The 25,373-nt window shown below is 39.4% G+C and overlaps 1 protein-coding gene across 1 annotated transcript; it reads left to right on the plus strand.

Moving 5' to 3' along the window:
• HAVCR1 (hepatitis A virus cellular receptor 1) lies at positions 1-25,214 on the plus strand (the record flags this gene model as incomplete). The annotated part of the gene is made up of 8 exons (XM_079701527.1): positions 1-46; positions 2,295-2,627; positions 5,785-6,162; positions 9,321-9,416; positions 12,999-13,054; positions 16,073-16,187; positions 17,024-17,060; positions 25,112-25,214. 8 exons carry the CDS (start codon positions 1-3, stop codon positions 25,212-25,214), a joined length of 1,164 nt encoding a protein of 387 aa, XP_079557653.1.
• Positions 25,215-25,373: the final 159 nt, after the last annotated feature.

The raw sequence follows: 25,373 nt of genomic DNA on the forward strand, positions 1-25,373 counted from the left end.
ATGCATCCGTGGATAGCCATCCTGGGCCTCATACTCCTTCTGATAGGTAAGTGAATAGGTGGGCTGTTCTTTGGAAGCGCTGAGGAAGGGGGAGTGTGGTGGGGGTGGGGGGTGGGGGGGGAGAGTAGATGTTCTTGGGCTTTGTTGGAAGGTAATGGGGTCAACTAGTGAGTAAAGCACCAGGCTGACACCTTAAACCAAAGAAATTTCATAAATGCTAAGAATTACAAAATCTATGGGTAGGTGAACAAGGCACGATGCAGTACAGGATGACATGTGCTGCCATTTGTGTTGAAACCAAAAAAAGGAGTAGGTAGATGGTTGTGTATGCATGAACTACTCAAGTGCATGTAGGAAAGAGTAACAGTTGTTATCACGGTGTGGGAGGGGACGGGAAGAAGAAAAGGGGATAGGGTGGGAAGGAGACGAGTGCTTTATTGTACCATTTTGTGCCTTTTGATTTTTTTAAACATGTGCAACTATTTCTTTTAAAAGGAAAATATTTTAACTTTCCTGGGGGCGAGGGTTTGATCACTGGTTGGGGAACTAAGATCCCACATGCCTCCCGGTGTGGCCAAAAAAAATTTTTTAAAGAAAACTGTTAATTCAAAACATTCTACGAGATAGGGGAAAATTTTAGAAATAGACATATCCTAAGTTTTAAAAACAATCTCTAGAGGTGGGAATGTGAGGAAAGTACATTTTTAAATTATACTTCTAAAACTTAAATTTTGGGCTTCCCTGGTGGCGCAGTGGTTGAGAGTCCGCCTGCCGATGCAGGGGACATGGGTTCATGCCCTGGTCCGGGAAAATCCCACATGCCACGGAGCAGCTAGGCCCATGAGCCATGACCACTGAGCCTGCGCGTCCGGAGCCTGTGCTCCGCAACAGGAAAGGCCACAACAGTGAGAGGCCCACGTACCGCAAAAAAAAAAAAAACCTTAAATTTTTATAATTAACATGTATTACCTTTGTAGTCCAAAAATGACATTAAGCAAAATTAAATATTTTCAGAATTCCAGTGAAAAATATAGACTCTTAATTTATGTAACAATGAGTGTTTTATTCCCAGAGCATTTCCCAAACTCACAGCTCAGTCTTAACTATGATTAACTGTTGAATCTCAGATTTCTTTCAAGGACCACCCAGACTGCATTTGGCAATGCAGGGATTTTTAAGCCACTGCCACAGGAGAGAGTTTTCCTGCCTATTTGTTTTTAAGAGGCAAAATTTAGTATTTGATCGAATATTCTCCAATTTTTTGGTTTCACCTGGGTAAGTGGACCTTACCACCTGCATTGCAGGGCTGTCATCAACTCACGAGAAAGGATCCCTGCTTAAATTTTTTGGATTGATCGTAAAGCATGATAAGCCTCAGTTCCTCCTGAAACTATTATAAACCCTTTTTTCTAAGAACTGATTTCTAAAGAGTTTACTAGGCTTCTGCCTTCTAGTCAATGATGCTTTAAGTAAAACATTAGCTCTGCTTTTTTTTTTAAATAAGAGAGAGGTTGTGAGGTGACTTTATTTGCAATAGCAATTTTTAAAATTGCAATAAAAATTGAAAATCAAAATTTTAAATGCAATAGACTTTTTTTTTTTTTTTTGCAGTACGCAGGCCTCTCACTGTTGTGGCCTCTCCCGTTGCGGAGCACAGGTTCCGGACGCGCAGGCTCAGTGGCCATGGCTCACGGGCCCAGCCGCTCCACAGCATGTGGGATCTTCCCAAACCGGGGCATGAACCCATGTCCCCCGCATCAGCAGGCGGACTCTCAACCACTGCTCCACCAGGGAAGCCCTGCCGTAGACTTTTAAAAACGGATTTCAACTGAGACAGTGATTGAATCTAGGGGAAAGGAAAAGCCACATGTATGTATTACCTATTAAAGAAGCAGATAGCTGTCAAACACAGGATGAAGTACACAAACACTCATGCATTACTGGAGTATCATTTGTTTCAAACCTTTTGGAAAGAAATTTGGTTATATTCACCAAGAGACTGAATATATTTCTGCCTTTTATCCTGATACTTTCTTTCTTGGAAATCTTTTCCTATTAGGAAATAATCCTGAATACAGAAAAACGTTTATATGATGTTTTATCTACAAATATATCTAGTAAATAGTAATGCTGCTAAAGAATATGTTAACATAGAAAAATGCTTATACTAAATTTTAAAACTCAAGATATAGTCAGATGATTACAAACCAAAGAAGCTATATAAAGAAAAAAATGAGAATGAAATTAAAGTTAAAATATTGAGACCTCATGCTCTGGTTTCTCTTTATTTACAGATGGTGTAACGTCTTACCCACGAGTGACTGGAGTGGTGGGTCAGTCTGTCAGGCTACCCTGCACCTATGGTGGAGAAGTTGTGAGCATGTGCTGGGGCCGAGGGGCATGTCCTTTAACTCACTGCGGAAGTGACATTATCTGGACTAATGGATACAGTGTCACCTTTCAGAAGGACAAACGTTATAAGCTAAACGGAAACATTGGTGGAGGGGATGTGTCTTTGACCATAGAGAATGCAGCCCAGGCTGACAGTGGCTTGTATTGTTGCCGTGTTGAGAAGAGAGGGTGGTTCAATGATATGAAAATCACCCTAGACTTGAGTATAAAGCCAGGTGAGCTTGTCTTCCTCCTTCCTTTGATCACTTCCTGTGGGTTCCCAGAGATAAGAGTTTTCTGTTTGTTATTAACTTTCTCTTCTTTAATAGGGACAGAGGAAGTTCCTATAATCTTGTTTTCTAATAACTTTTGGAATAGAATAACTTCTATTTGTGTAGAATGAAGTGTTAAGACCCAACACGGTCAAAAATAAATAAAATAAATAATAAATTAATTAAAAAAAAAGACTAACCTTGATTCAAGACCATAGTCTAGGATCTTCCCAGTCAGCAAACCATCTCCTAAAGCAGTGCTTCAAAAATGCTAGTTGGTTCATGAAAAAGCATTCACTGTTCCACAGTGAAATATAGTGAACATTTTTATGGAGGTAAATTTATTCCACTTGAAGAACTGCCCTTTTCTCTGAGGTTATGTCTTAGAAGAATTCTCAAGTGTCCTTTCTTAACATTTCAAGACTTATAGAGAATTCATATGTATAAAATAGGTAATATAAGGTCCTGTCAAGTAGATATATCATTTGGCTTTAACAATCTATCAATTCAGTCTTGTTGCATATACATTGTATAAGCCTATATAGTTTCACCCCCTCCCTCTGTCCTGTCTCGGATTTTTTGAAGCATATTTCACACCATATCACTAAATTGACTGTTGAAAAAATAAAATGGCCTTATTGCAGTATGAAAACATTTGCATCTCAATAACGTTCACCTGTTGCTTTTAAGAATTTCATAAAATCCAAAAATCTGGGAAGTTTACATTTTTCCACCTTGATGTAGACATCCTAATTTTTCTTGCCATTTGATGAAAGGAGCAGGTTCTTCAGGATTTCCTGGTTTCTGGTGCTCTTTCCTAATGAACCTTCTCCCACTAAAGTCTTCTATTGACAACAGAATCCAGTACCTGTGGCCTTCATAAGCTATGACTCTTTTTTGATTTAAATGAACTTAATATTGCAATCTCCCAACTTTTGTACTTGGCTTGTGTCCTTTATAAAGGCAGGTAAAATAAGGTCAATTCTGATACAGCAAATAGCTGACTCTGGGGAACCTATATGTAGGAGGCAATTTAAGGAAGCCAAAAGAGGCTGGCACTATAGACACGTGATGAGGCAATGTGTGGAGAAGAGATTATTTTTGGAGTTGTGAAATTATCTGATTGGTCTGGCTGAATATTTTTTTAAAAGAATAGAGAAAGAAATTAGTAGTGGACTTTTTGTTTGTTTGTTTTTGTTTTGTTTTAATTTATTTATTTTTGGCTGTGTTGGGTCTTTGTTGCTGCGCACGGGCTTTCTCTAGTTGCAGACAGAGGGGGCTGCTCTTCATTGCAGTGCGTGGGCTTCTCATTGCAGTGGCTTCTCTTGTTGCGGAACACGGGCTCTAGGCATTCAGGCTTCAGTAGTTGTGGCTTGCAGGCTCTAGAGCGCAGGCTCAGTAGTTGTGGCGCACTGGCTTAGTTGCTCCATGGCATGTGGGATCTTCCCAGACCAGGACTCGAACCCTTGTCCCCTGCATTGGCAGGCGGATTCTTAACCACTGCACCACCAGGGAGGTCCCAGTAGGGGACTTTTAGAGTGCTTAGAAATTCTTTAATAGATGAATATTTACAAAGCCACTGCTCTGTCCAGTGGGAAACGGGTCCGTAACTGAGCCAAAGTGACTCTCTGCCTCCAATCCAATTCTTTGCTTAAGTTTTCTTGCACTTTTCACAGAATCAGCTTACTTTTCAACCTTCTGTTAGGGCTCTTCCTCAGCAGCTCCTCTACCCTTAGTTTCCTAGATTCTTCCTCAGGAAATACTTACCACTGAGGAAGACACATTAGTTAATTAGCCAATTAGGTTTCTTCCTTTTTATAGCCTTTGATCAGGCTTTTTTGCTTTCTTCCTTTTTTCTCTAGATTTGATTTCAAACTGAAGGGAGGGGATTGGATTGCACTCTTCTTAAAAACCTCTGACTACACTGTTAGAGCAGGGTCAGCAAACTGTAGCCCTAGGACCAGATCGGATTATAAAACAGACTCACCAACAGTTTTATAAATAAAGTTTTATCGGAACACAGACACACCCATTAGTTTATATACTGTCTATGGCTGTTTTCACACTGACAGAGTTGAGCAATTACCACTGAGATCACAGGATCCCCAAAGCCTAAAACATTTACTAATGCCTTGTACATAATAGACACTCATAAATATTTGTTGAAAAAAACATTTTTCTTCTTTAAGGCAAAAATTAGTTAGTTTCCAAATTAAATTGACTTCAATCCCTCAAAAGAGTTTTCACACCAATTGTCTCCTATTCAAAAGATTTGAGGTTCTAATTTATAGTTAGTAGAGTTGAAATTTAAGAATACTTCTTGTGGGCAAAAAAGATGCCTGGTGAGAAAAATGTACACATTCTTGATTCAATCCTACAATTTCTGCTTTTGTGCCAGGCGCTGTGTTTTGGGTTAATCCTAGTTGCAGTTCTTCTCTGGGTAGCTCTGAGGACTTCAGTAAGTGGTTTGGAGTCCTATACCATTTCTGACTCTGGAAAGAGACAAAGTCATTACCTTTTGTTATTATCCCTTAGGAAGGAAGGAACCTTAAAAGGTCTAGTCCACCTTCAAACCAAACTCACAAGGCATCTATGTTATCTAGCGTATGTTAATGGTGTGAATTAATCCACAATTAGGATACAGGTCTGTTGGGAGGGTACCCTTAGGACTGACTGAATGGAATGCTATTTATTTGGTAGATATTCTGGTTCTTGCGAACTACTATTTAGGTCCTAGTTACATGCCACTGAGGACAAACACGGCTTCGGGCTCTAGACTTTTTCCCCTACCTCACAGACGTTTATGAAGATACATAAATCTGATGTGCGGGACTAGTCTTTTCAAAGGGCTATGATACAAATCCCAGGTGTCATTTTTTTATCTCCAAGCCTCCCCATATATACTCCTTTCAATGCAGGTGTGTCCTTGTTGTGAACATGTCTTCACTCCCTCTTCAGTCACAGATTGTAGTTCACCAATGAGGAGAACTCTGAGTTCATGGGAGATAAGTGCTCACTTCTGCCTGGGGACAGTCCCAGTGGTTGTGTTGGTGCACAGGCCCAGCACGCGACTCTTGTTTCCTGCTGCTTGATGAATCCTTGCTTTTATGTTGATTTCTAGCTCCACCTACGACAACAATAATGACCACTACTACTCCACCAATGACCACCACTACTACTACTCCACCAACTACCACGACGACTACTACTACCACTCCACCAACTACCACCACTACTACTCCACCACCAATGACAACCACTACTGCTCCACCACCAGCGATGACCACTACTGCTCCACCACCAACTATCACCACTAATACTACTCCACCAACAACGATCACCACTACTACTACTCCACCAACTACCACTACTACTACTCCACCACCAATGACGACCACTACTGCTCTACCAACAACGACGGTCACCATTGCTCCAGCGACAACGAGGGCCTCTACCTCTGCTCTTCCAGTGCCAGCACACACAAAGAACCTCCAGCCAGGTAAACAGATGTGCTTCTGAGCCCAGCAGGCTTTAAAGGAGAGGATATAGACCATCCAGGGTGTTGTGTTAAGGCAGAAGTGCAATCTGGGGTAAGGATTTGAACAGGCTTCCAAACCTGGCTTCACAGAATCTGTGAACCTCCGTCCCATGTTATAGTCACCTTTTGTATGTATAATCATCTTCAGAGTGAGGGGACCCTATAGCTTTTTATCAGATTCTCAAAGGAATTCATTAATAGCAAAAAAATAAAAATAAAAAGGAATAAAAAAGCCAGACCACTGATCTTGGACATCTAAGGAGGATGGTGGGGATTTGGCCCAGTTGAACACAGACTTATGAGGAAAAATAGGGAATGCCAGAACAGGGTCAGGTGAATGAGATTCTGTCCTTACAAGGAGCTCTGAATAGAGATCATTTAATCCATTCTGAAGTCTCACCCAACACTTGAGGATAAGATTTCAGTGAAGTTAATGTTTACTCTGTTTCCTGTGTCTAGAACCATGCTAACTTTACAAGTATTAAGCCACTTCATTCTTATGACAATCCTATGCCTTGTAGGTGTGATTCAATCCTATTTTACATTTGTGAGGACCGAGGCACAGAGTCTAAGTTCAGTGTTGACAGTCATACGAATAGGAAATGGTTGAGTCAAGATTGTCCCCTTTAATTTGAATGTTGGGCCTTTGCTGCCTTCTATTATGAACATAGAGCTTATGTTTGGATGAATTTGTCCTGATCTGACATTCTCACTGGAAAAGCCTTCATACAATTACCCTGTTTTTTCAGGTGTCAGGGTGTCGGTGACTTACACAGTTTTGCTTCTGGCATCCTTTAGTTTATTTATGTAGCAGAGTAATGCTATTTATACTGATGACAAAGTAAACATCAGATTTAAGGACTATGGGATTTAGAGTGCACACGTTTTTTTTTTTTCAATTCTGGCTACATAGTTCATAGTTCAACTTTTTGTTAGATTAAAGTTTAGGTTAATACAAGTGGAGAATAATTTGACTTAAAGCTGGGGAAATAGCTTGCCATTCTGAGGACATGTTTAGGTTCAAACTTTCTATTTTTCGGATTAAAAATGTAACTTTTTAGTGGAGATTCTCAAAGCCTCCACAACCCTTTGGCACTTTAAAGTGGCCCTGGATCCTGAGGAATAACACAAATGTCACAACCTTTTAGCCGAAAAAGTCTGATGGAACATATTGATTTCCCTTCATTCCTGTTGAATAATGTCTATATTCAACCAGGAGGGATCTGAAGGATTGGACTTTGAACTGAGTTTTAAAGAGACATCTTTAGGTTAAAACTGGGATTTTAGAGCCATAAAACTTTGTAAGAAAAATAGTTTTGTTCCAGGCAGCGAACACACTAGAGCATCTGTTGACTTTCTCAATATTGATTTAGCTTCTTAATAGTTTGTGCCTGCAGAGGTGGATGGCTTAGTGCTCCTTGTTTGGTGAACATGCGTAAGTTACAGCCTTTGTTTAAAGCCGAGTTTCAGAAGGAAAGTGTTTGTTTATGTGACCTCCTGGGGGATAGTATTAGTTGAGTCTTAGAGGCATCCTGATAGTTTCCTAAAGAGTTTGAGTTTAGAGTTGAACTTTACAGTATAGAAAGGAGGTGAACACTGGAGCAGATCCAGGGCAGGGGAATTTATCTTTACATCCATTCCCTCTCTGTGCTCTGTGCCCCGTCCATGCTAGTTGCCTAAAATATTCATGCACTGGTTGGATGTAAAGTTGTAGGAGCAGAGAAGAAAAGAAAGATGACCACAAAGACCCAAACTAGGGGATGGAGTTAAGCTCAAGAGGTCTTTTGCATGGATTTAAGTTGACTGAAGATGCTGATCATCTGACTTTCTGATTCATCCTGTTCTTAGTTCCTATTGTTCCTAAAGAGAGACACATCCTGTTACAGATTTGAGCATTAGAGGAAAGCAAAAACAAACAAACAAACCCCACCAAAAACAAAAGACAGTTCAAAACAAGAGAAGAGATGATGTTGAAATGGGAAGACCATGGTGGGGGAGTGGAAAGAGAAAGACCAGTGAGAGGCAATGAGGAAAGCCCAGGTTTGGGAACTCTTGTCCAGCCAGCACCACTAACTTGCTCTAATTTTCTGTGGTGCTCTAAGAGGAAGGGATGTAAAGATCTTATGAAGAGGCAAGTGGTCAACTCTGCAGGTAACGTGAAATGTCTGATAGAAAATAAAGAAGAGATTTCAAGAAAGGAAAAGGAAACATAACCCTGAGTACTCTTGGTGAAGCTTTTTGGTGAGAAATGGAAGATGAATCAGATAACACAGGAAATCAGTCTTATAAAAAGAGTGACCAAAACACAACTGCAGAAGGAGCCAAGGTACCAGGAACATTGCTTTGAGGCTCATTACCAAGACTCAGACATTGGACAGTACTGTGACCTTAAAGGGACCTCAAGGAGTTAAATATTCTCAGTATGTTTTCCATGCTGGTCAGTGTGCATCTCCCTGGAAAGATGTGTGGATGGATAATTAGGAACTTGAATAAGGTGAGGAAATCCAGACTGGGGTTCTTGTGATGCGGGGAGAGTGGATTAGTGCCCACCTCAAGGCCCTGCTCCACAAAAGTGCAACGTCATTGGTATGAATAAAAGTTTAGGGCTTCCCTGGTGGCGCAGTGGTTGAGAGTCCGCCTGCCGATGCAGGGGACAAGGGTTCGTGCCCCAGTCCGGGAGGATCCCACATGCCACAGAGCGGCTGGGCCCGTGAGCCATGGCCGCTGAGCCTGCGCGTCCGGAGCCTATGCTCCGCAACGGGAGAGGCCACGACAGTGAGAGGCCCACGTATCGCAAAAAAAAAAAAAAAAAAAAAAAAGTTTAATTGGGTGTCCTACATAAGATGCACTGTTGTAGGCTCTAGGGGGATCCTAGGAGTATAAAAAGTGAAATAATTCTGTCTATTGATAAGCTCTCCAGATCATTCCCTAGATCAGATTTATTCATGATAATGACATACTTATATGGCAGTATAACGCCTGAAGGCCATCCTTGAATATTTTCTAAGAAAGAGTCAAAGGGTAACTCCTGATTTTAGTTTTTTTTTTTACTTTTCTTGGGGGTGGAAATTTTCCTCCACAAATTGAACACCATTCTCCCATTCTTGTCATTCCAGTAGCTTCTTTATCTTCTCCAACGCAGAGAGCGGAAACCCAGCCTACCACACAGCAAGAAACAAATATAACCGGCTCACCATCGCACTCTTGCTCAACAGGTAACTTCCGTTTCTTTCCTGAACACCTGGGAGCTTTCAAATTTTGATGAACATTGGCACATTGTTAAGAACACATATTCTGGAATAAGACAGATCTGCCTTGAGTGCCAACACTGGCTACTCCAGTCAGCTATGCGACTTGAACAAACGTCTTACCCTCTTTGAATCAGTTTTTATCCTTTGTAAAATGGATGGAATGTTACTGATTTTGTAGAATTCTTGCAAAGATTTAGTGAGATAAAGATCTTGGGACACCGTTAAAAGGTAAGTGATAGATTTAGTGGCAATTATGGCTATTACTTAGAATGTCCAGAAATACATACAACTGAGCGGCATAGACAGCTTATATCATTTGGGAACATCCACATGCATATCAGTATTTTTCTAAATTAAATGAACCAGCTTTGACTTCAAACTTAGTATTGGGCTTACTCCCTTGGGCCAGAGCCTTAAAACAATTAAATCCAAACTAAGCTGGTCTGGACCAAACTGGTCACCTGTGTTTATGCTTCCTCTAAGACCCAGAGGATATGTAGAGCCAGGAGGCTCCCCTTCTGCCTTGTCAAGTTTTCATTTCACATGGACACTTTAAGATGGGTTGAGGACACATGACACTGGCACCAAAGAGGCATGCCCCACTGAGATTCTGCTATTCCACCCTCCAAAAGTCTTCCCCACTCTCCCCAATTTGGATAGGTCCATATTCTTTTGAGATGTAAGATTGACCTGTCTTTCCTGTGATGGAGAAAGGTGATGCTGAGTCCTGTCATCTTTCCCAGCTACCTCTATTACCTATGGTGGTAAATTTGGGGAGTGCCACATGCGGAACCCCTTTGTAATGCAGAGCTAGCTTATGTGTCCTTGTGCCTGTGATGCATCCAAACAAGGTCAAGCTTTGCAAGACTCCTCGTGCATATGGCTCATCGTGCTCAGGAGTTGCCAATCTGTAGTGGACCCCCAGTATGGCCTACCTTTTGCCAGTCATTCCTGGAAGCTGGTTAGTTTAAAATGGACCCAAAGTGAAACTCAGAGAGGGACCAATTCACTTGGGATTAGCCAAAGGTGACATTTGGTTTTGAAAGTGGACTCCTTAGTGTGAACTGTTTCCGGGCACAGAAACAAAGTAAAAGTAGATTAAAATACAAAGTGACAGCAGTAGGAGCAGCTGCAACCCACACTTTTATGCGATGAGGAAGAAGAAAGTAGGAGTGGAGAATCATTCTCTAAAATATGTCACTAAAACCTGATCAAAGTAGAGCTTTCCAGAATGGAACAGACATTGGAGGAGCTGTGTCCCCATGACTTCTGTGACTGCTGCCATCTTGTCAGTGTCTGTGAGGCTCTCCAGCCAAATCCTTACAAGTGCCCCAGTCAGAATTCTGTGGGTTAAAGCCTCACAAAGCAAAGAATGTTAATCTGGAAGGAAGTTTGGGCATCATATGGCCTGCTACCCACCTTTTGACAGATGGATGTGCCAGCAAACTGTCATACATTACCTATTTAATTCTTTCAGGGCAGACCTTCCTCATTGCCATTGCCAGACTGGGGAGGCTCTTTAGTTCTGCTTTGGGGATTGACAGCTTCCAATTCAACTGTCAGTTACTAGCTGCGTGCCCATGGGCAAGTTGTTGCATTCCTCATTGCGTGTTTGTGAGGAAGGAAGGACGTGATGTTTGGAAAGTCCATTGTACTGTGTTCCTCCCCCTATTGCTCCTTTCATTATAACATAATAGTAATAGCTGATATTTGTCTAATATGGTGTTTAGTGCATCTTCTAATGTGACAACTTTATGAGACAGACAAGTGCTATCAACAGCTTGTAGTTCAAGGTTACCCCAGCTAGAAATATAAATATATACAAATACATACATACATACATAAATGTATATGCAAAGGACCTGATCAAGGTCACATTGCCAAGGGATGTTGTCAGCACTGAAGTCAAGTTTTATTTGACTCAAATCCATGCTGTTTTTATTTTTTTTTTATGCTGTTTTTGCAACATCATCCATTCTGTACCTGAAGGACTTACTTAAGGTTATAACACAAATCATAACACAGAGCCTAAACTGTAGATATTGTCTTTGGCTCTCTAAGTAGTGTCGGAATGAATAAAATGTAGACACAGTAATGTAAAGTGTAAAAATTTGGGGGGATATAGTTAGTCCAGTTTCATTGCCACTGGACAGTGACTTTTTTTTTTTTTTTTTGCGGTATACGGGCCTCTCACTGTTGTGGCCTCTCCCCCGTTGCGGAGCACAGGCTCCGGACGCGCAGGCTCAGCGGCCATGGCCCACAGGCCCAGCCGCTCTGTGGCATGCGGGATCCTCCCAGACCAGGGCACGAACCCGTGTCCCCTGCATCGGCAGGCGGACTCTCAACCACTGCGCCACCAGGGAAGCCTGGACAGTGACATTTTTATAGCTTTGTCAGTAGTTAGGGAATTTGTAAGACCTGCAGTATTTTCACTGAATAGGAATGCAATGTGTGTGGTGGTTATGAGCTGAGGCTATGGTCCTTTACTAGAGTTGGAAACTTTAACCATTTCAGATCTGTTTCCTCATCAATAAAATGGGGTTTAAAAAATTGGTATAAGGATATAAAGTGCTCAGTAAAAAGAGAAACCTGTATTTGACCTATAGTTGCTTAGGAGGGCCAACAGTATATGTTCTGTATAACAAAAGAGATATTTCAAACACTATTAAAATTTGGGTATTCAAAACTTAGGCATGATATCCTTTTATATTGGGGTTTTAGGTAGTATAAGATACTTTGGCCTTGGGGCTGATATAACGTATTTTCTAAAGCACTTCTGCAACAATGTCTAGGCACTGTGGCATATAATATAGGAGTTGGATGCCACCTATTTCAGATATCTTAGTACATTTCACACACATTTTGAATGTAAAACCAATGTAACAACTATTTTGAACGGGGTGGTTCTGCTCTTTGGATGTGCAATGGCCTCTGAGCATCCTCACTGGCAGCTTCTTAGCTGTCATGAAAATATTGATTACATAACTTTAAGTGGCAATTTTTTTTTTTTTTTTTTGTGGTACGCGGGCCTCTCACTGCTGTGGCCTCTCCCGTTGTGGAGCACAGGCTCCGGACGCGCAGGCTCAGCGGCCATGGCTCACGGGCCTAGCCGCTCCGCGGCATGTGGGATCTTCCCTGACCAGGGCACGAACCTGTGTCCCCTGCATCGGCAGGCGGACTCTCAACCACTGCGCCACCAGGGAAGCCCTAAGTGGCAATTTTTAACCTAGTTCTGATAATGGGCCACTATGACTCCTCTAAAATTGTATGTAAACTTTCTGTGTACGTGCATTTTTTTCCACAGAGAGAAAAAAAAGTGTTCATTTTGGAAGGGTTCATGACAAACTGGTTTAAGAAGCACAACCTTACAGGTTAAATTAATAAATGTTAGTAACTTAATATAACTCTTGCAAGCCTACAGCATTTAGCCATATGATTATTCAACTTTTCATTCATTACCAGAAGGCAATGTGAATATATTTGGTGTTTGCAGTGAAAATTCAATACTTTTTGTCTTTCTAATTCATTTTCCTTCTTGTTGAGCAGATGGGTATGGCACTGTGACCCAGTCTCCAGATGCCCTTTGGCATAACAATCAAACTGTAAGCATATTCCTTCCTACTTTATTAGCCAGATTCACTTTTATGTCTCCCTGGAAGCAAGTTACATTTAGAGATTGTTATTGTAAGACTAGTCCACACATTTCAAATAAAGGAAGAAAAGAATTTGACTCTTAAATAGGGATGCTTTAATTAACTTAAAAAGTTTATATAGATGCACTTGTTGTCAGAAATACCTGAAAAGTGATATTTTACTCTACACACACACACACACACACACACACACACACACACAACAGACTTTCTCCTGCCCAGAAAATTAGAAAAAAAGTGTGAATTAATTCAAGGATCTTGCGTTAATGTTACATACCAAGGGCGACTTCAGTGATCGTTAGAGAAATAACGTGCTTTGAATTGATGTGGTGGAATGGGGGCCATCCCAACTAAAAGTGTTATATAAATGAAAGTGTGCTTGCTTAAACATAGGCCCCCTAATATCCTTTCAACCCAATTGTCCTCCTATATAGAAATTTTGAGGCCACTTCTGAGTCTTTCTATACATAAACCTCCCCATATGATGACTTATTAAGGTCCTAACATCTTGAAAAACTTTGTGATTCTATAGGACGTTGTCATACTTTTTCCACAGTTAGATTGAGAAAAATCTAAGGGGCTTTATTCTTATAATGTTCATCAAAACCTCATCTTTCTAAGTTAGAAGAATTTATCAATAGGTCCTTTACTGTTGGCTCCCTTGGGTGAACCAACTTTCCTTTTACTATGTGCAAATAATTCTTGGAAGCAACAAACCTAAAGAGCTTCAGGTATGAGAGTAATCCCGATCACAATTGGAGAGAAGTTGCAGCATGGCCATTGTAAGAGAAATTCAAGCTCAGGCAAAGTGGGGTTATTTAGTGTGAAATCAAATGGCCTTATGTTGCATACCTTAGTGACAATGAGAGCACCACTATTGGTGGAATGATATTGAAGATTTTAACAACTCATGGTATGGGCACTGATTGATCTGATGGATATGTGCTGAATTTGTATATGCCTGTTAAATAGCAGAACTGCCACAATGTAAATGACTTATATTGTTATAGCTGGATTAAGAAAAAAGAAACAAACATTCTGAATGATGAGATTGTTCTTTACCTCAGTTACTGGCAGGACAGGTATGTTTAGCAGCAAGTAGAAGCAATATAGGAGCAAGTTCACAACAGGCAAAATCGTGGGCTTTTTGTGTCTTGACTCTGAAGATGTCAAGGTGTCTCCCAGGTATCCTGAAACCAAGCAGCATATATTTCGACCCAGTAAATCAACTTCCTGAACTCCATATTAGGGGGAGAATTGAACAAATACGTGAAGATGTATAAGAAAAGATGTTCATTGCTGCTATTTATACTCATGAAAATGTTATAAACAACCTAAATGTTCAATAATAAGGGATTAATTACTTAGTCAATTAAGCATGCCCGCTTATTGCCATTAAGCATGTTGTCACTGCAGTGCATTTACTGACATGAGAAGACAGTGTTGATTGTTAAATGAAAAAATGTACTTCCAAAATAGTGTAGAGACTTCCCCGGCAGTCCAGTGGTTAATAAGACTCTGTGCTTCCAATGAAGCGGGTGCTGGTTCGATCCCTGGTTGGGGAGCTAAGATCCCAAATGCCGTGCAGCACGACCAAAAAATGTGTGTGTGTGTGTGTGTGTGTGTGTGTGTGTATAGTGTATATACTGTAGTATATATTGAATATAGTAACTGCTTCTGTTAAGAAAAACACTAGGATAAAATTCTAGAAGAGTATGTAATGAAACATGGTAATAGTGGCTGTTTCTGGATGTTGGGATTATGGTTGATTTTTGTTTTCCTTTCTTTATGCTTAGCTGCACATTCTAAAATGAAACTGCGGTTTTCATGTAACATAATATTTTTAAAAAGGAAGCAAAGCCTGCTTCCTGTAACTCCATGTTCCATGTAACCACTTTACCCCCCACAAGTAAGGTAATTACACAGCTTTTCCCTCCCAAGACACTGGCTGTTCCCCCTTTAAGCAAGGACAGCTCATATGCTAAGTCACCACCCTTTGTGTTCCTCATAGTGTTGATCAGGAAGCACCTAAATTATCTTTCCCAAGAACCCTATTTAATCTGCATTTGACAGACAGAGAAACAGAGGGTCAGAGAGGATAAATAACAGGTCTAGGGTCACACAGCAACCAAGTAAAAGAGCTGGAATTTTGACTCCAGAGATTAAACTCTTATGCAGGAAGAGACTTGAGACTTAATCTTTTTCTCTGATCTTCACTTCCTTTCTGTTAAAATACCTACCCGGTGGGGCCTCTTTAGGATTAGAGTTAAGTTATGTAAAGGGGCTGAACATGATGCATGGCGTATTTCAGTTTTATTCCGGGAGGTGATGATCCCTTATGAACCATACTAGGAGATTTAAATAAAGTTGTATTTCTTTCCAATTGTGCAGCATTTTAATTGTTAAGCAGGGCCATGTATATGAGTATCTACTTTCAAGTCCATTTATAAAGACATAGATGGAATCTTGAATTCTAGTTAAAAAAAAAAAAGTTTTGTAATCAAGGGCCAATTTTAATAATTGAACACATTCACATAGCTGGAGATAACACCACCACATCAACTTATATAGGAACAAAAATTGTTGTTTTCTTTTTTAATATCATAAGAGGATTATTTATGAAAATAGCTTATTAATTTTTTAAAATAGGTATAATTTACCTATAATAAAGCACACTCATTTGAAGTGTACAGTTTGAGTTTTGACAAACGCATACACCTCTGTAAATACCACCACAAGCAAGAGATAAAACATTTCCACCATCCCCAAATACATTTTGAATTCTAAATTGTCTTAGAATTTCACCACATGGTTATAACTTTAAATCATTTGGTCTTACCCCTCACGATCCAGAACTAGCCAAAGGCCAATAAAGATAAGTGTGTCTGTGTACATTATTTTCAGAAATGTTTTCTACCAATAATTCTAAGATTTTTTTTTTCTTTTTTTTTTGATCTGCTGATCAAGCCTGTGACGCTGGCACAAGATCCATGGATAAGCACCAATAAGGGAGTCTACATTGGAATCTGTGTTACTGCCTTGGTATCATTGCTCACATTTTTGGTTTTCATGATTAGCAAAAGTAAGTCACCTCAGGACTGTGCCTGCGGGAGTTTTCTTGAGCCAAACTGCCTGTAGCCCTACACACCCCCTGATTTGAATTTCACATAACTTCCTTGTTTTTTACCTTGTTCTTTTTTTATTTTTTCTTTATCTTAAAATTATTGTCCCATAGAGAGAAACATGATTTAAATATGGAGAAATAAGCATTGGTTGGGTAGAGTTGGGGTTTGGAAGGCAGCAAACCATTGTAATATATAAGATGTGTTCACTCCTCCTTTCCCCCTTCCCTCAAGAACCAAGTTTTGTCCCTATAGGGGGTGAAATTCTTGAGGGTGTTACAACACCCACTTAGCAGAAGAAGCAAATGGGACATTGAGAGGGATACATGATTTCAGGGCTAAGAGTAGAACAAAGGGGTTCACAAGGCAGCCATCCAGGGCCTCCTGGTCTCCTTCCACCAGTTGTGCGTGTGTGTAAAACCTGTCACCTATGGAAGAATCACAATCCCCCATTTTTTTTACAGTGAAATATAATTGCATTAAAGTAAGTTGGGACATGTGGGTGAATACACTAAACTATTAGTAAGCATGAGATACTTTACACTAAGGGGCTTATTTGGCTCCTTCAGATTCAAAAAAAGTTACCTGGAGTTATCAGGCGAGGGTCCAGATTGTTTTTTTTCCCTTTCTTTTTAAAAATATTTTCTTGTAAATTAATTTTTTCAGCTTCTGAGGTCTGTACAGATTTTGTTCATATCAAAGTAATAACAGTAATAATATACTTGTTTGGAAAAAAAAAACTCATGAACTCTGTGTCTTACATGTTTAATTTTCTCTCACTTCTTCCCCAATTTAGGATATTTTTGCCTGGGTAACAAGGTGGAGCTACTACGGTAAGGTTGAAAGAGTTTGTGTCAATGCCTTTTGATATTCTTACTCTAGTAAAAATAAGGATAATTTCTCTCTCCCTCTCTTTTCCTTCTGAACTCTCCATTTTATACTCTGGATCCTGAAAAATCTAGTATATGGGCACCTCCATTGCTGTCCAACCTTCCAGTGATATATATATATATATATATATATATATTTTTTTTTTTAAGGAATTTTGCCTTTTTTTAAAATTTTAATTATTTATTTATGGCTGTGTTGGCTCTTCGTTTCTGTGCGAGGGCTTTCTCTAGTTGCAGCAAGTGGGGGCCACTCCTCATCGCGGTGCGCAGGCCTCTCACTATCGCGGCCTCTCCTGTTGCGGAGCACAGGCTCCAGATGCGCAGGCTCAGTAATTGTGGCTCATGGGGCTAGTTGCTCTGCGGCATGTGAGATCTTCCCAGACCAGGGCTCGAACCCGTGTCCCCTGCATTGGCAGGCAGATTCTCAACCACTGCGCCACCAGGTAAGCCCCTCCAGTGATATTTTTAGCATCTCTGTATTTCCCTGGAATTGCGCCAGAACTGCTCCAGAAACAATACGTCAAACCTGACCGCTTAGAGCAAGAGAACTAAATTGCAGATTTTGTTTGATGGGACATTTGAATGGGTTGTTTGGTTTGTTATTTGATTTCATTCAGTGCTTTGTTTATTGAGTGTTTATTGAATGCCTACTAAATTCCAAAAAGATGGACAAAACAGACAGAAACGTATAAATGAATAAGCAGGGTACTTTTAGAACTTGCAGAGAAATGCCATGGGGAATACAGAGCAGGGCAATAGGCTATGTGAGTGAGCCCCAAAGGAGCAGAAGGCAGTTCTGCAAAGATCTGGAGGAAGATGACTCCAGGCTGAAGACATACAAAGGCAAAGGCTAAGGCACATGCTTCCAGCTCCCCACCCTTCCCACCATCCCCATTGTTACATGCCCAGCCTGCTCTGTTCTGTTACATTAGTTGTTGGGCCTCATAGCGTTTGAATTTTTTGCATATCTACCCACTGCCCAGTGAAAAGTGAAATCCTCTTTATATGCATTCATGTAGTCATTTCCCCAAACACCTGTCTGTAATGGTAGGAAATCTCTGCCTACTTCTAAATCCAAATAGCCTGCTTCATTTGGTCCAGCTTGGACTTTTTTTTTTTTTTTTTGAGGTATAGTTGTTTTACAATGTTGTGTTAGTTTCTACTGTAGAGCGAAGTGGAGTTCCCTGTGCTATACAGCAGGTTCTTATTAGTTATCTATTTTCTACATATTGGTGAATATATGTTAATCCCAATCTCCCAATTCATCCCTCCCCGCCCCCGCTTTCCCCCCTTGGTGTCCATATGTTTGTTCTCTACATCTGTGTCTCTATTTCTGCCTTGCAAACTGGTTCATCTATACCATTTTTCTAGATTCCACATATATGCATTAATATACGATATTTGTTTTTCTCTTTCTGACTTACTTCACTCTGTATGACAGTCTCTAGGTCCATCCACATCTCTACAAATGACCCAGTTCCTTTTTATGGCTGAGTAATATTCCATTCAATATATGTACCACATCTTCTTTATCCATTCATCTGTCGATGGGCATTTAGGTTGCTTCCCTGACCTGGCTATTGTAAATAGGGCTGCAATGAATATTGGGGTGCATGTGTCTTTTTGAATTATGGTTTTCTCTGGGTACATGCCCAGTACTGGGATTGCTGGGTCATATGGTAATTCTATTTTTAATTTTTTAAGGAACCTCCATACTGTTCTGCATAATGGCTGTATCAATTTACATTCCCACTAACAGAGCAAAAGGGTTCCCTTTTCTCCACACCCTTTCCAGCATTTGTTGTTTGTAGTTTTTCTGATGATGGCGGTTCTAACTGGTGTGAGGTGATACCTCATTGTAGTTTTGATTTGCATTTCTCTAATAATTAGTGATGCTGAGCAGCTTTTCAAGTGCTTCTTGGCCATCTGTATGTCTTCTTTGGAGAAATGTCTATCTAGGTCTTCTGCCCATTTTTGGATTGGGTTGTTTGTTTTTTTGATATTGAAGTGCATGAGCCATTTATATATTTTGGAGATTAATTCTTTGTCTGTTGATTCCTCTGCAAATATTTTTCCCATTCTGAGAGTTGTCTTTTCATCATGTTTATACTTTCCTTTGCTGTGCAAAAGCTCTTAAGTTTCATTAGGTGCCATTTGTTTATTTTTATTTTTATTTCCATTACTCTAGGAGGTGGGTGAGAAAAGATCTTGCTGTGATTTAGGTCAAAGAATGTTCTTCCTATGTTTTCCTCTAGGGGTTTTATAGTGTCCGGTCTTACATTTAGGTCTCTAATCCATTTTGAGTTTATTTTTGTGTATGGTGTTAGGGAGTGTTCTAATTTCATTCTTTTACATGTAGCTGTCCAGTTTTCCCATCACCACTTATTGAGGAGACTGTCTTTTCTCCATTGTATATCCTTTCCTCCTTTGTCATAGATTAGTTGACCATAGGTGTGTGGGTTTATCTCTGGGCTTTCTATCCTGTTCCATTGATCTACATTTCTGTTTTTGTGCCAGTACCATATTGTCTTGATTACTGCAGCTTTGTAGTATAGTCTGAAGTCAGGGACTCTGATTCCAGATCTGTTGGGTTTTTTTTCTCAAGATTGCTTTGGCTATTTGGAGTCTTTTGTGTCTCCATACAATTTCAAGATTTTTTGTTCCAGTTCTGTAAAAAATGCCATTGGTAATTTGATAAGGATTACATTGACTCTGTAGATTGCTTTGGATAGTATAGTCATTTTCACAATATTGATTCTTCCAATCCTAGAACATGGTATATCTCTCCATCTGTTTGTGTCATCTTTGATTTCTTTCATCAGTGTCTTACAGTTTTCTGAGTACAGGTCTTTTACCTTTTTACGCAGGTTTATTCCTAGGTATTTTATTCTTTTTGTTGCAATGGTGAATGGGATTGTTTCCTTAATTTCTCTTTCTGATCTTTTGTTGTTAGTGTATAGGAATGCAAGAGATTTCTCTGCATTAATTTTGTTTCCTGCAACTTTACCAAATCCATTGGTTAGCTCTAGTAGTTTTCTGGTTCTTTAAAAATTGCCATTGGTAATTTGATAAGGATTGCTTTGCATCTTTAGGATTTTCTATGTATAGTATCATGTCATCTGCAAACAGTGACAGTTTTACTTCTTCTTTTCCAATTCGTATTCCTTTTATTTCTTTTTCTTCTCTGATTGCTGTGGCTAAGACTTCCAAAACTATGTTGAATAATAGTGGCGAGGCTGGACATCCTTGTCTTATTCCAGATCTTAGAGGAAATGCTTTCAGTTTTTCACCATTGAGAATGATGTTGCTGTGGGTTTGTGGTATATGGCCTTTATTACGTTGAGGTACCTTCCCTCTATGCCCACTTTCTAGAGAGTTTTTATCATAAACCGGTGTTGAATTTTTTCAGAAGCTCTTTCTGTGTCTATTGAGATCATCACATGTTTCTTATTCTTCAATTTGTTAATATGGTGTATCACATTGATTGATTTGCATATATTGAAGAATCCTTGCATTCCTGGGATAAATCCCATGTGATCATGGTGTATGATCCTTTTAATGTGCTGTTGGATTCTGTTTGCTAGTATTTTATTGAGGATTTTTGCATCTATATTCATCAGTGATATTGGTCTGTAATTTTCTTTTTTAGTAGTGTCTGTGTCTGGTTTTGGTATCAGGGTGATGGTGGCCTCGTAGAATGAGTTTGTGAGTGTTCCTTCCTCTGCAATTTTTTGGAGGAGTTTGAGAAGGATGGATGTTAGCTCTTCTCTAAATGTTTGATAGAATTCACCTGTGAAGCCATGTGGTCCTGGACTTCTGTTTGTTGGAGGGGTTTTAATCACAGTTTCAATTTCATTACTTGTGATTGGTCTGTTCATATTTTCTATTTCTTCCTGGTTCAGTCTTGGAAGCTTATACCTTTCTAAGAATTTGTCCATTTCTTCCAGGTTATCCATTTTATTGGCATAGAGTTTGTTGTAGTAGTTTGTTATGATGCTGTGTATTTCTGCGGTGTCTGTTGTAACTTCTCCTTTTTCATTTCTAATTTTATTGATTTCAGTCCTTTCCCTCTTTTTCTTGATGAGTTTGTCTAAAGGTTTGTTTATCTTCTCAAAGAACCAACTTTTGGTTTTATTGATCTTTGGTATTGTTTCCTTTGTTTCTATTTCATTTTTTTTCTGCTCTAATGTTTATGATTTCTTTCCTTCTACTAACTTTGGGTTTTGTTTGTTCTTCTTTTTCTAGTTCCTTTAGGTGTAAGTTTAGATTGATTATTTGAGATTTTTCTTGTTTCTTGAGGTAGGGTTGTATTGCTATAAACTTTCCTCTTAGAACTGCTTTTGCTGCATCCCATAGATTTTGGATCATCATGTTTTTGTCATTTGTCTCTAGGTATTCTTTGATTTCCTCTTTGATTTCTTCAGTGACCTCTTGGTTATTTAGTAGCGTATTGTTTAGCCTCCATGTGTTTGTGTGTTTTTACATTTTTTTCCTGTAATTTATTTCTAATCTCATAGTGTTGTGGTTGGAAAAGATGCTTGATACAATTTCAGTTTCTTTAAATTTACCAAGGCTTGATTTGTGACCCAAGATGTGATCTATCCTGGAGAATGTTCCGTGTGCACTTGAGGAGAAAGTGTAATATGGTGTTTTTGGATGGAATGTCCTATAAATATCAATTAAATCTATCTGGTCTTTGTGTCATTTAAAGCTTGTGTTTCCTTATTAATTTCTGTCTGGATGTTCTGTCCATTGTTGTGAGGTGTTAAAGTCCCCCACTATTATTGTGTTACTGTCAATTTCCTCTTTTATAGCTGTCAGCACTTGCCTCATATATTGAGGTGCTCCTATGTTGGGTGCATATATATTTATAATTGCTGTATCTTCTTCTTGGATTGATCCCTTGATCATTAGGTGGTGTCCTTCCTTGTCTCTTGTAACATTCTTTATTTTAAAGTCTATTTTATCTGATATGAGTATTGCTACTCCAGCTTTCTTTTGATTTCCATTTGCATGGAATACCTCTTTCCATCCCCTCACTTTCAGTGTGTATGTGTCCCTAGGTCTGAAGTAGATCTCTTGTAGACAGCATATATATGGGTCTTGTTTTTGTATCCATTCAGCGAGTCTGTGTCTTTTGGTTGGAGCATTTAATCCATTCACATTTAAGATGAGTATCGATATGTATGTTCCTATGACCATTTTCTTAATTGTTTTGAGTTTGTTTTTGTAGGTCCTTTCATTCTCTTGTGTTTCCCAATTAGAGAAGTTCCTTTAGCATTTGTTGTAGAGCTGGTTTTGTGGTGCTGAATTCTCTTAGCTTTTGCTTGTCTGTAAAGCTTTTGATTTCTCCATCAAATCTGAATTAGATCCTTGTCGGGTAGAGTATTCTTGGTTGTAGGTCTTCCCTTTCATCACTTTAAATATATCAAGCCACTCCCTTCTGGCTTGCAGTGTTTCTGCTGAGAAATCAGCTGTTAACCTCATGGGAGTTCCCTTATATGTTATTTGCCGTTTTTCCCTTGTGGCTTTTAATAATTTTTCTTTGTCTTTAATTTTTGTCAGTTTGATTACTATGTGTCTCGGCATGTTTCTCCTTGGGTTTATCCTTTCTGGGACTCTCTGCGCTTCCTGGACTTGGGTGGCTATTTCCTTTCCCACGTTAGGGAAGTTTTTGACTTTAATCTCTTCAAATATTTTCTCGGGTCCTTTCTCTCTCTTCTCCTTCTGGGACCCCTATAATGGAAATGGTGTGTTTTATGTTGTCCCAGAGGTCTCTTAGGCTGTCTTCATTTCTTTTCATTCTTTTTTCTTTATTCTGTTCCATGGCAGTGATTTCCACCATTCTGTCTTCCAGGTCACTTATCCATTCTTCTGCATCAGTTATTCTGCTATTGATTCCTTCTAGTGTATTTTTCATTTCAATTATTGTATTATTCATCTCTGTTTGTTTGTTCTTTAATTCTTCTAGGCCTTTGTTAAACATTTCTTGCCTCTTCTTGACCTTTGCCTCCATTCTTTTTCTGAGGTCCTGGATCATCTTCACTATCATTATTCTGAATTCTTTTTCTGGAAGGTTGCCTATCTCCACTTCATTTAGTTGTTTTTCCAGGGTTTTATTTTGTTCCTTCATCTGGGACATGGTCCTCTGCCTTTTCATTTTGTTTGTCTTTCTGTGATTGTCCAGCTTGGGCTTTAAACAGGTCTTTCTTCAATTCCAAATCCATCCCTCTTAAGCTGCCAGCTGTTATTCCTAGTTCTCTTTCATTGGATGTTATTACATAGTCTTTCCTATGTCTGAGTTAATCATATGAGCCAATCCACAGAACATGCCTTGAACTATGCCAAACATATTGCAAGTGTTCCATAAACATTGGCTTTTATTATTGCAGTCATGCCCTTCACAGCAGTGAACCTGTAAACCCCTCACAGGCACTGTTATTATTCTTAGTCTACAGATTGGAAAACAGGTTTAGAGATGTTAAGTGACATCCGAGGTCACACCCCACAGCAGGTAAAAGACTCAATCTTATGTCTCTTAGAGTCCAAAACCCATACTTATAGAAAATTTTGACTATCTGCTTCCAAGAATGGAAGAAAAAAAATACTCCCTACAGGCAGAAAAGCATGAAAGATAGCATCCTTTTAGTTTATTTTTATCCTTTTGCTGTTAACTTTTTTTTAAAGTTTCACTTTTTGTCACCTAATTAGAAAAGAAAATATTTATTTTAGGAAATACTGTATAATACGGAAAAGCAAAGCAAAACAAAAAGAAAAATGAGCATTTCCCCATGAAGTTATTTTTGGGGCACCTATATCACATTGACTCATTTTGAGCTACTGACACCTAAACGGTTTCCACACATGTGTGAGTAATCTGTTTAAAGATCAGAGCTGAGTGAAGATGCAGTACATCTCATATCATTTCTGGGCAGGCTTAACTAATAAAAAGTAGTAACTATATACACTACAAATTATAAATAGTAGCAATATCAAAACTCCACAAATGACCTATTCATACACTTGATGTGTGAGCATATGTGTTATAAAAGTCATTTAACCCATGGCTTTCTAATTTTAACCATTAAGGCATGGTAAGATTTTTGACTCCATGATCTAGTATACACTTAGATGAAACAATACTATTTTAATATACCAGTATGCTCTGATATTTTGTATACTTATATATATTTATCTTAAAAACAGGATATAGACCACTAACTAGATTTAATAACCCTCTCTAAAGGGTCACAGTCCACAGCTGGAAAAACACTAGCCAAACCATTTCCTAGCCACCTTTGAGAATATGTATCCTGGTTTAGTACTTCAATTTGATGTCTGGTATTTGTCTTCTTAGATTTTCTCTCTTTGTTTTTTTTAAATATTTATTTATTTATTTGGCTGCATCGGGTCTTAGTTGTGGCACATGGGATCTTCTTTGAGGCATGTGGGATCTTTTGTTGCAATGCATGGGCTTCTCTCTAGTTGTGGTGTATGAGTTTTCTCTCTCTAGTTGTGACATGTGGGCTCCAGAGCGTGTGGGCTTTGTAGTTTGCAGCATGAGGGCTCTCTCATTGAGGCCTGCAAGCTCAGTAGTTCTGGCACATGGGCTTAGTTGCCCCACGGCATGTGCAATCCTAGTTCCCCGACCAGGGATCGAACCTGCGTCCCCTGCATTGGAAGGCAGATTCTTTACCACTGAACCATCAGGGAAGTCCTTAGATTTTCAATTTTTGTATTCTATTACATGAGACTCTAGAAGGAGAGCAGTCTGAGGTTTTTGAAACTACTGCTGAGGTTTTCTACCTGCTTATTAAACAGACTTTCCTGAAATTTCATGTTCACAACTCTGAAAGCTTCTATTTATTTCATAGGCTGTGTGAATGGGGTTCTGGGAAATGCAAATACCCAATCTTGCTTGAACATAAACAAATGCACTGCTCATACTTGAGAAGTGATCTGCTTTTCTCTTACTCATGTTATTCTTTCCGTAGTGTGATTCCGTTGAGGGACTCTCACATTGGAGCTTTGAAAAATGCAGCTCTGAAGCCTGTCCGAGCAGAAGACAATATCTACATTATTGATGACCTTCATTAAGTCATGGATCCAGTGGGCTTCTAAGGTGTTATGCCCTTGACTGTGGAAGACAGTGACCAGATATCACTGTGCCAGAGTCCTTTCATGAAGCAGGACAATTTTTCGGTCAGTTTCTCATGGCATTCCAACCAGTCAGTGACATGGGGTAGAGTGAGTCTA

The sequence above is a fragment of the Hyperoodon ampullatus genome, assembly GCF_949752795.1.
Source record: "Hyperoodon ampullatus genome assembly, chromosome: 4".
Lineage (NCBI taxonomy): Eukaryota > Metazoa > Chordata > Mammalia > Artiodactyla > Ziphiidae > Hyperoodon > Hyperoodon ampullatus.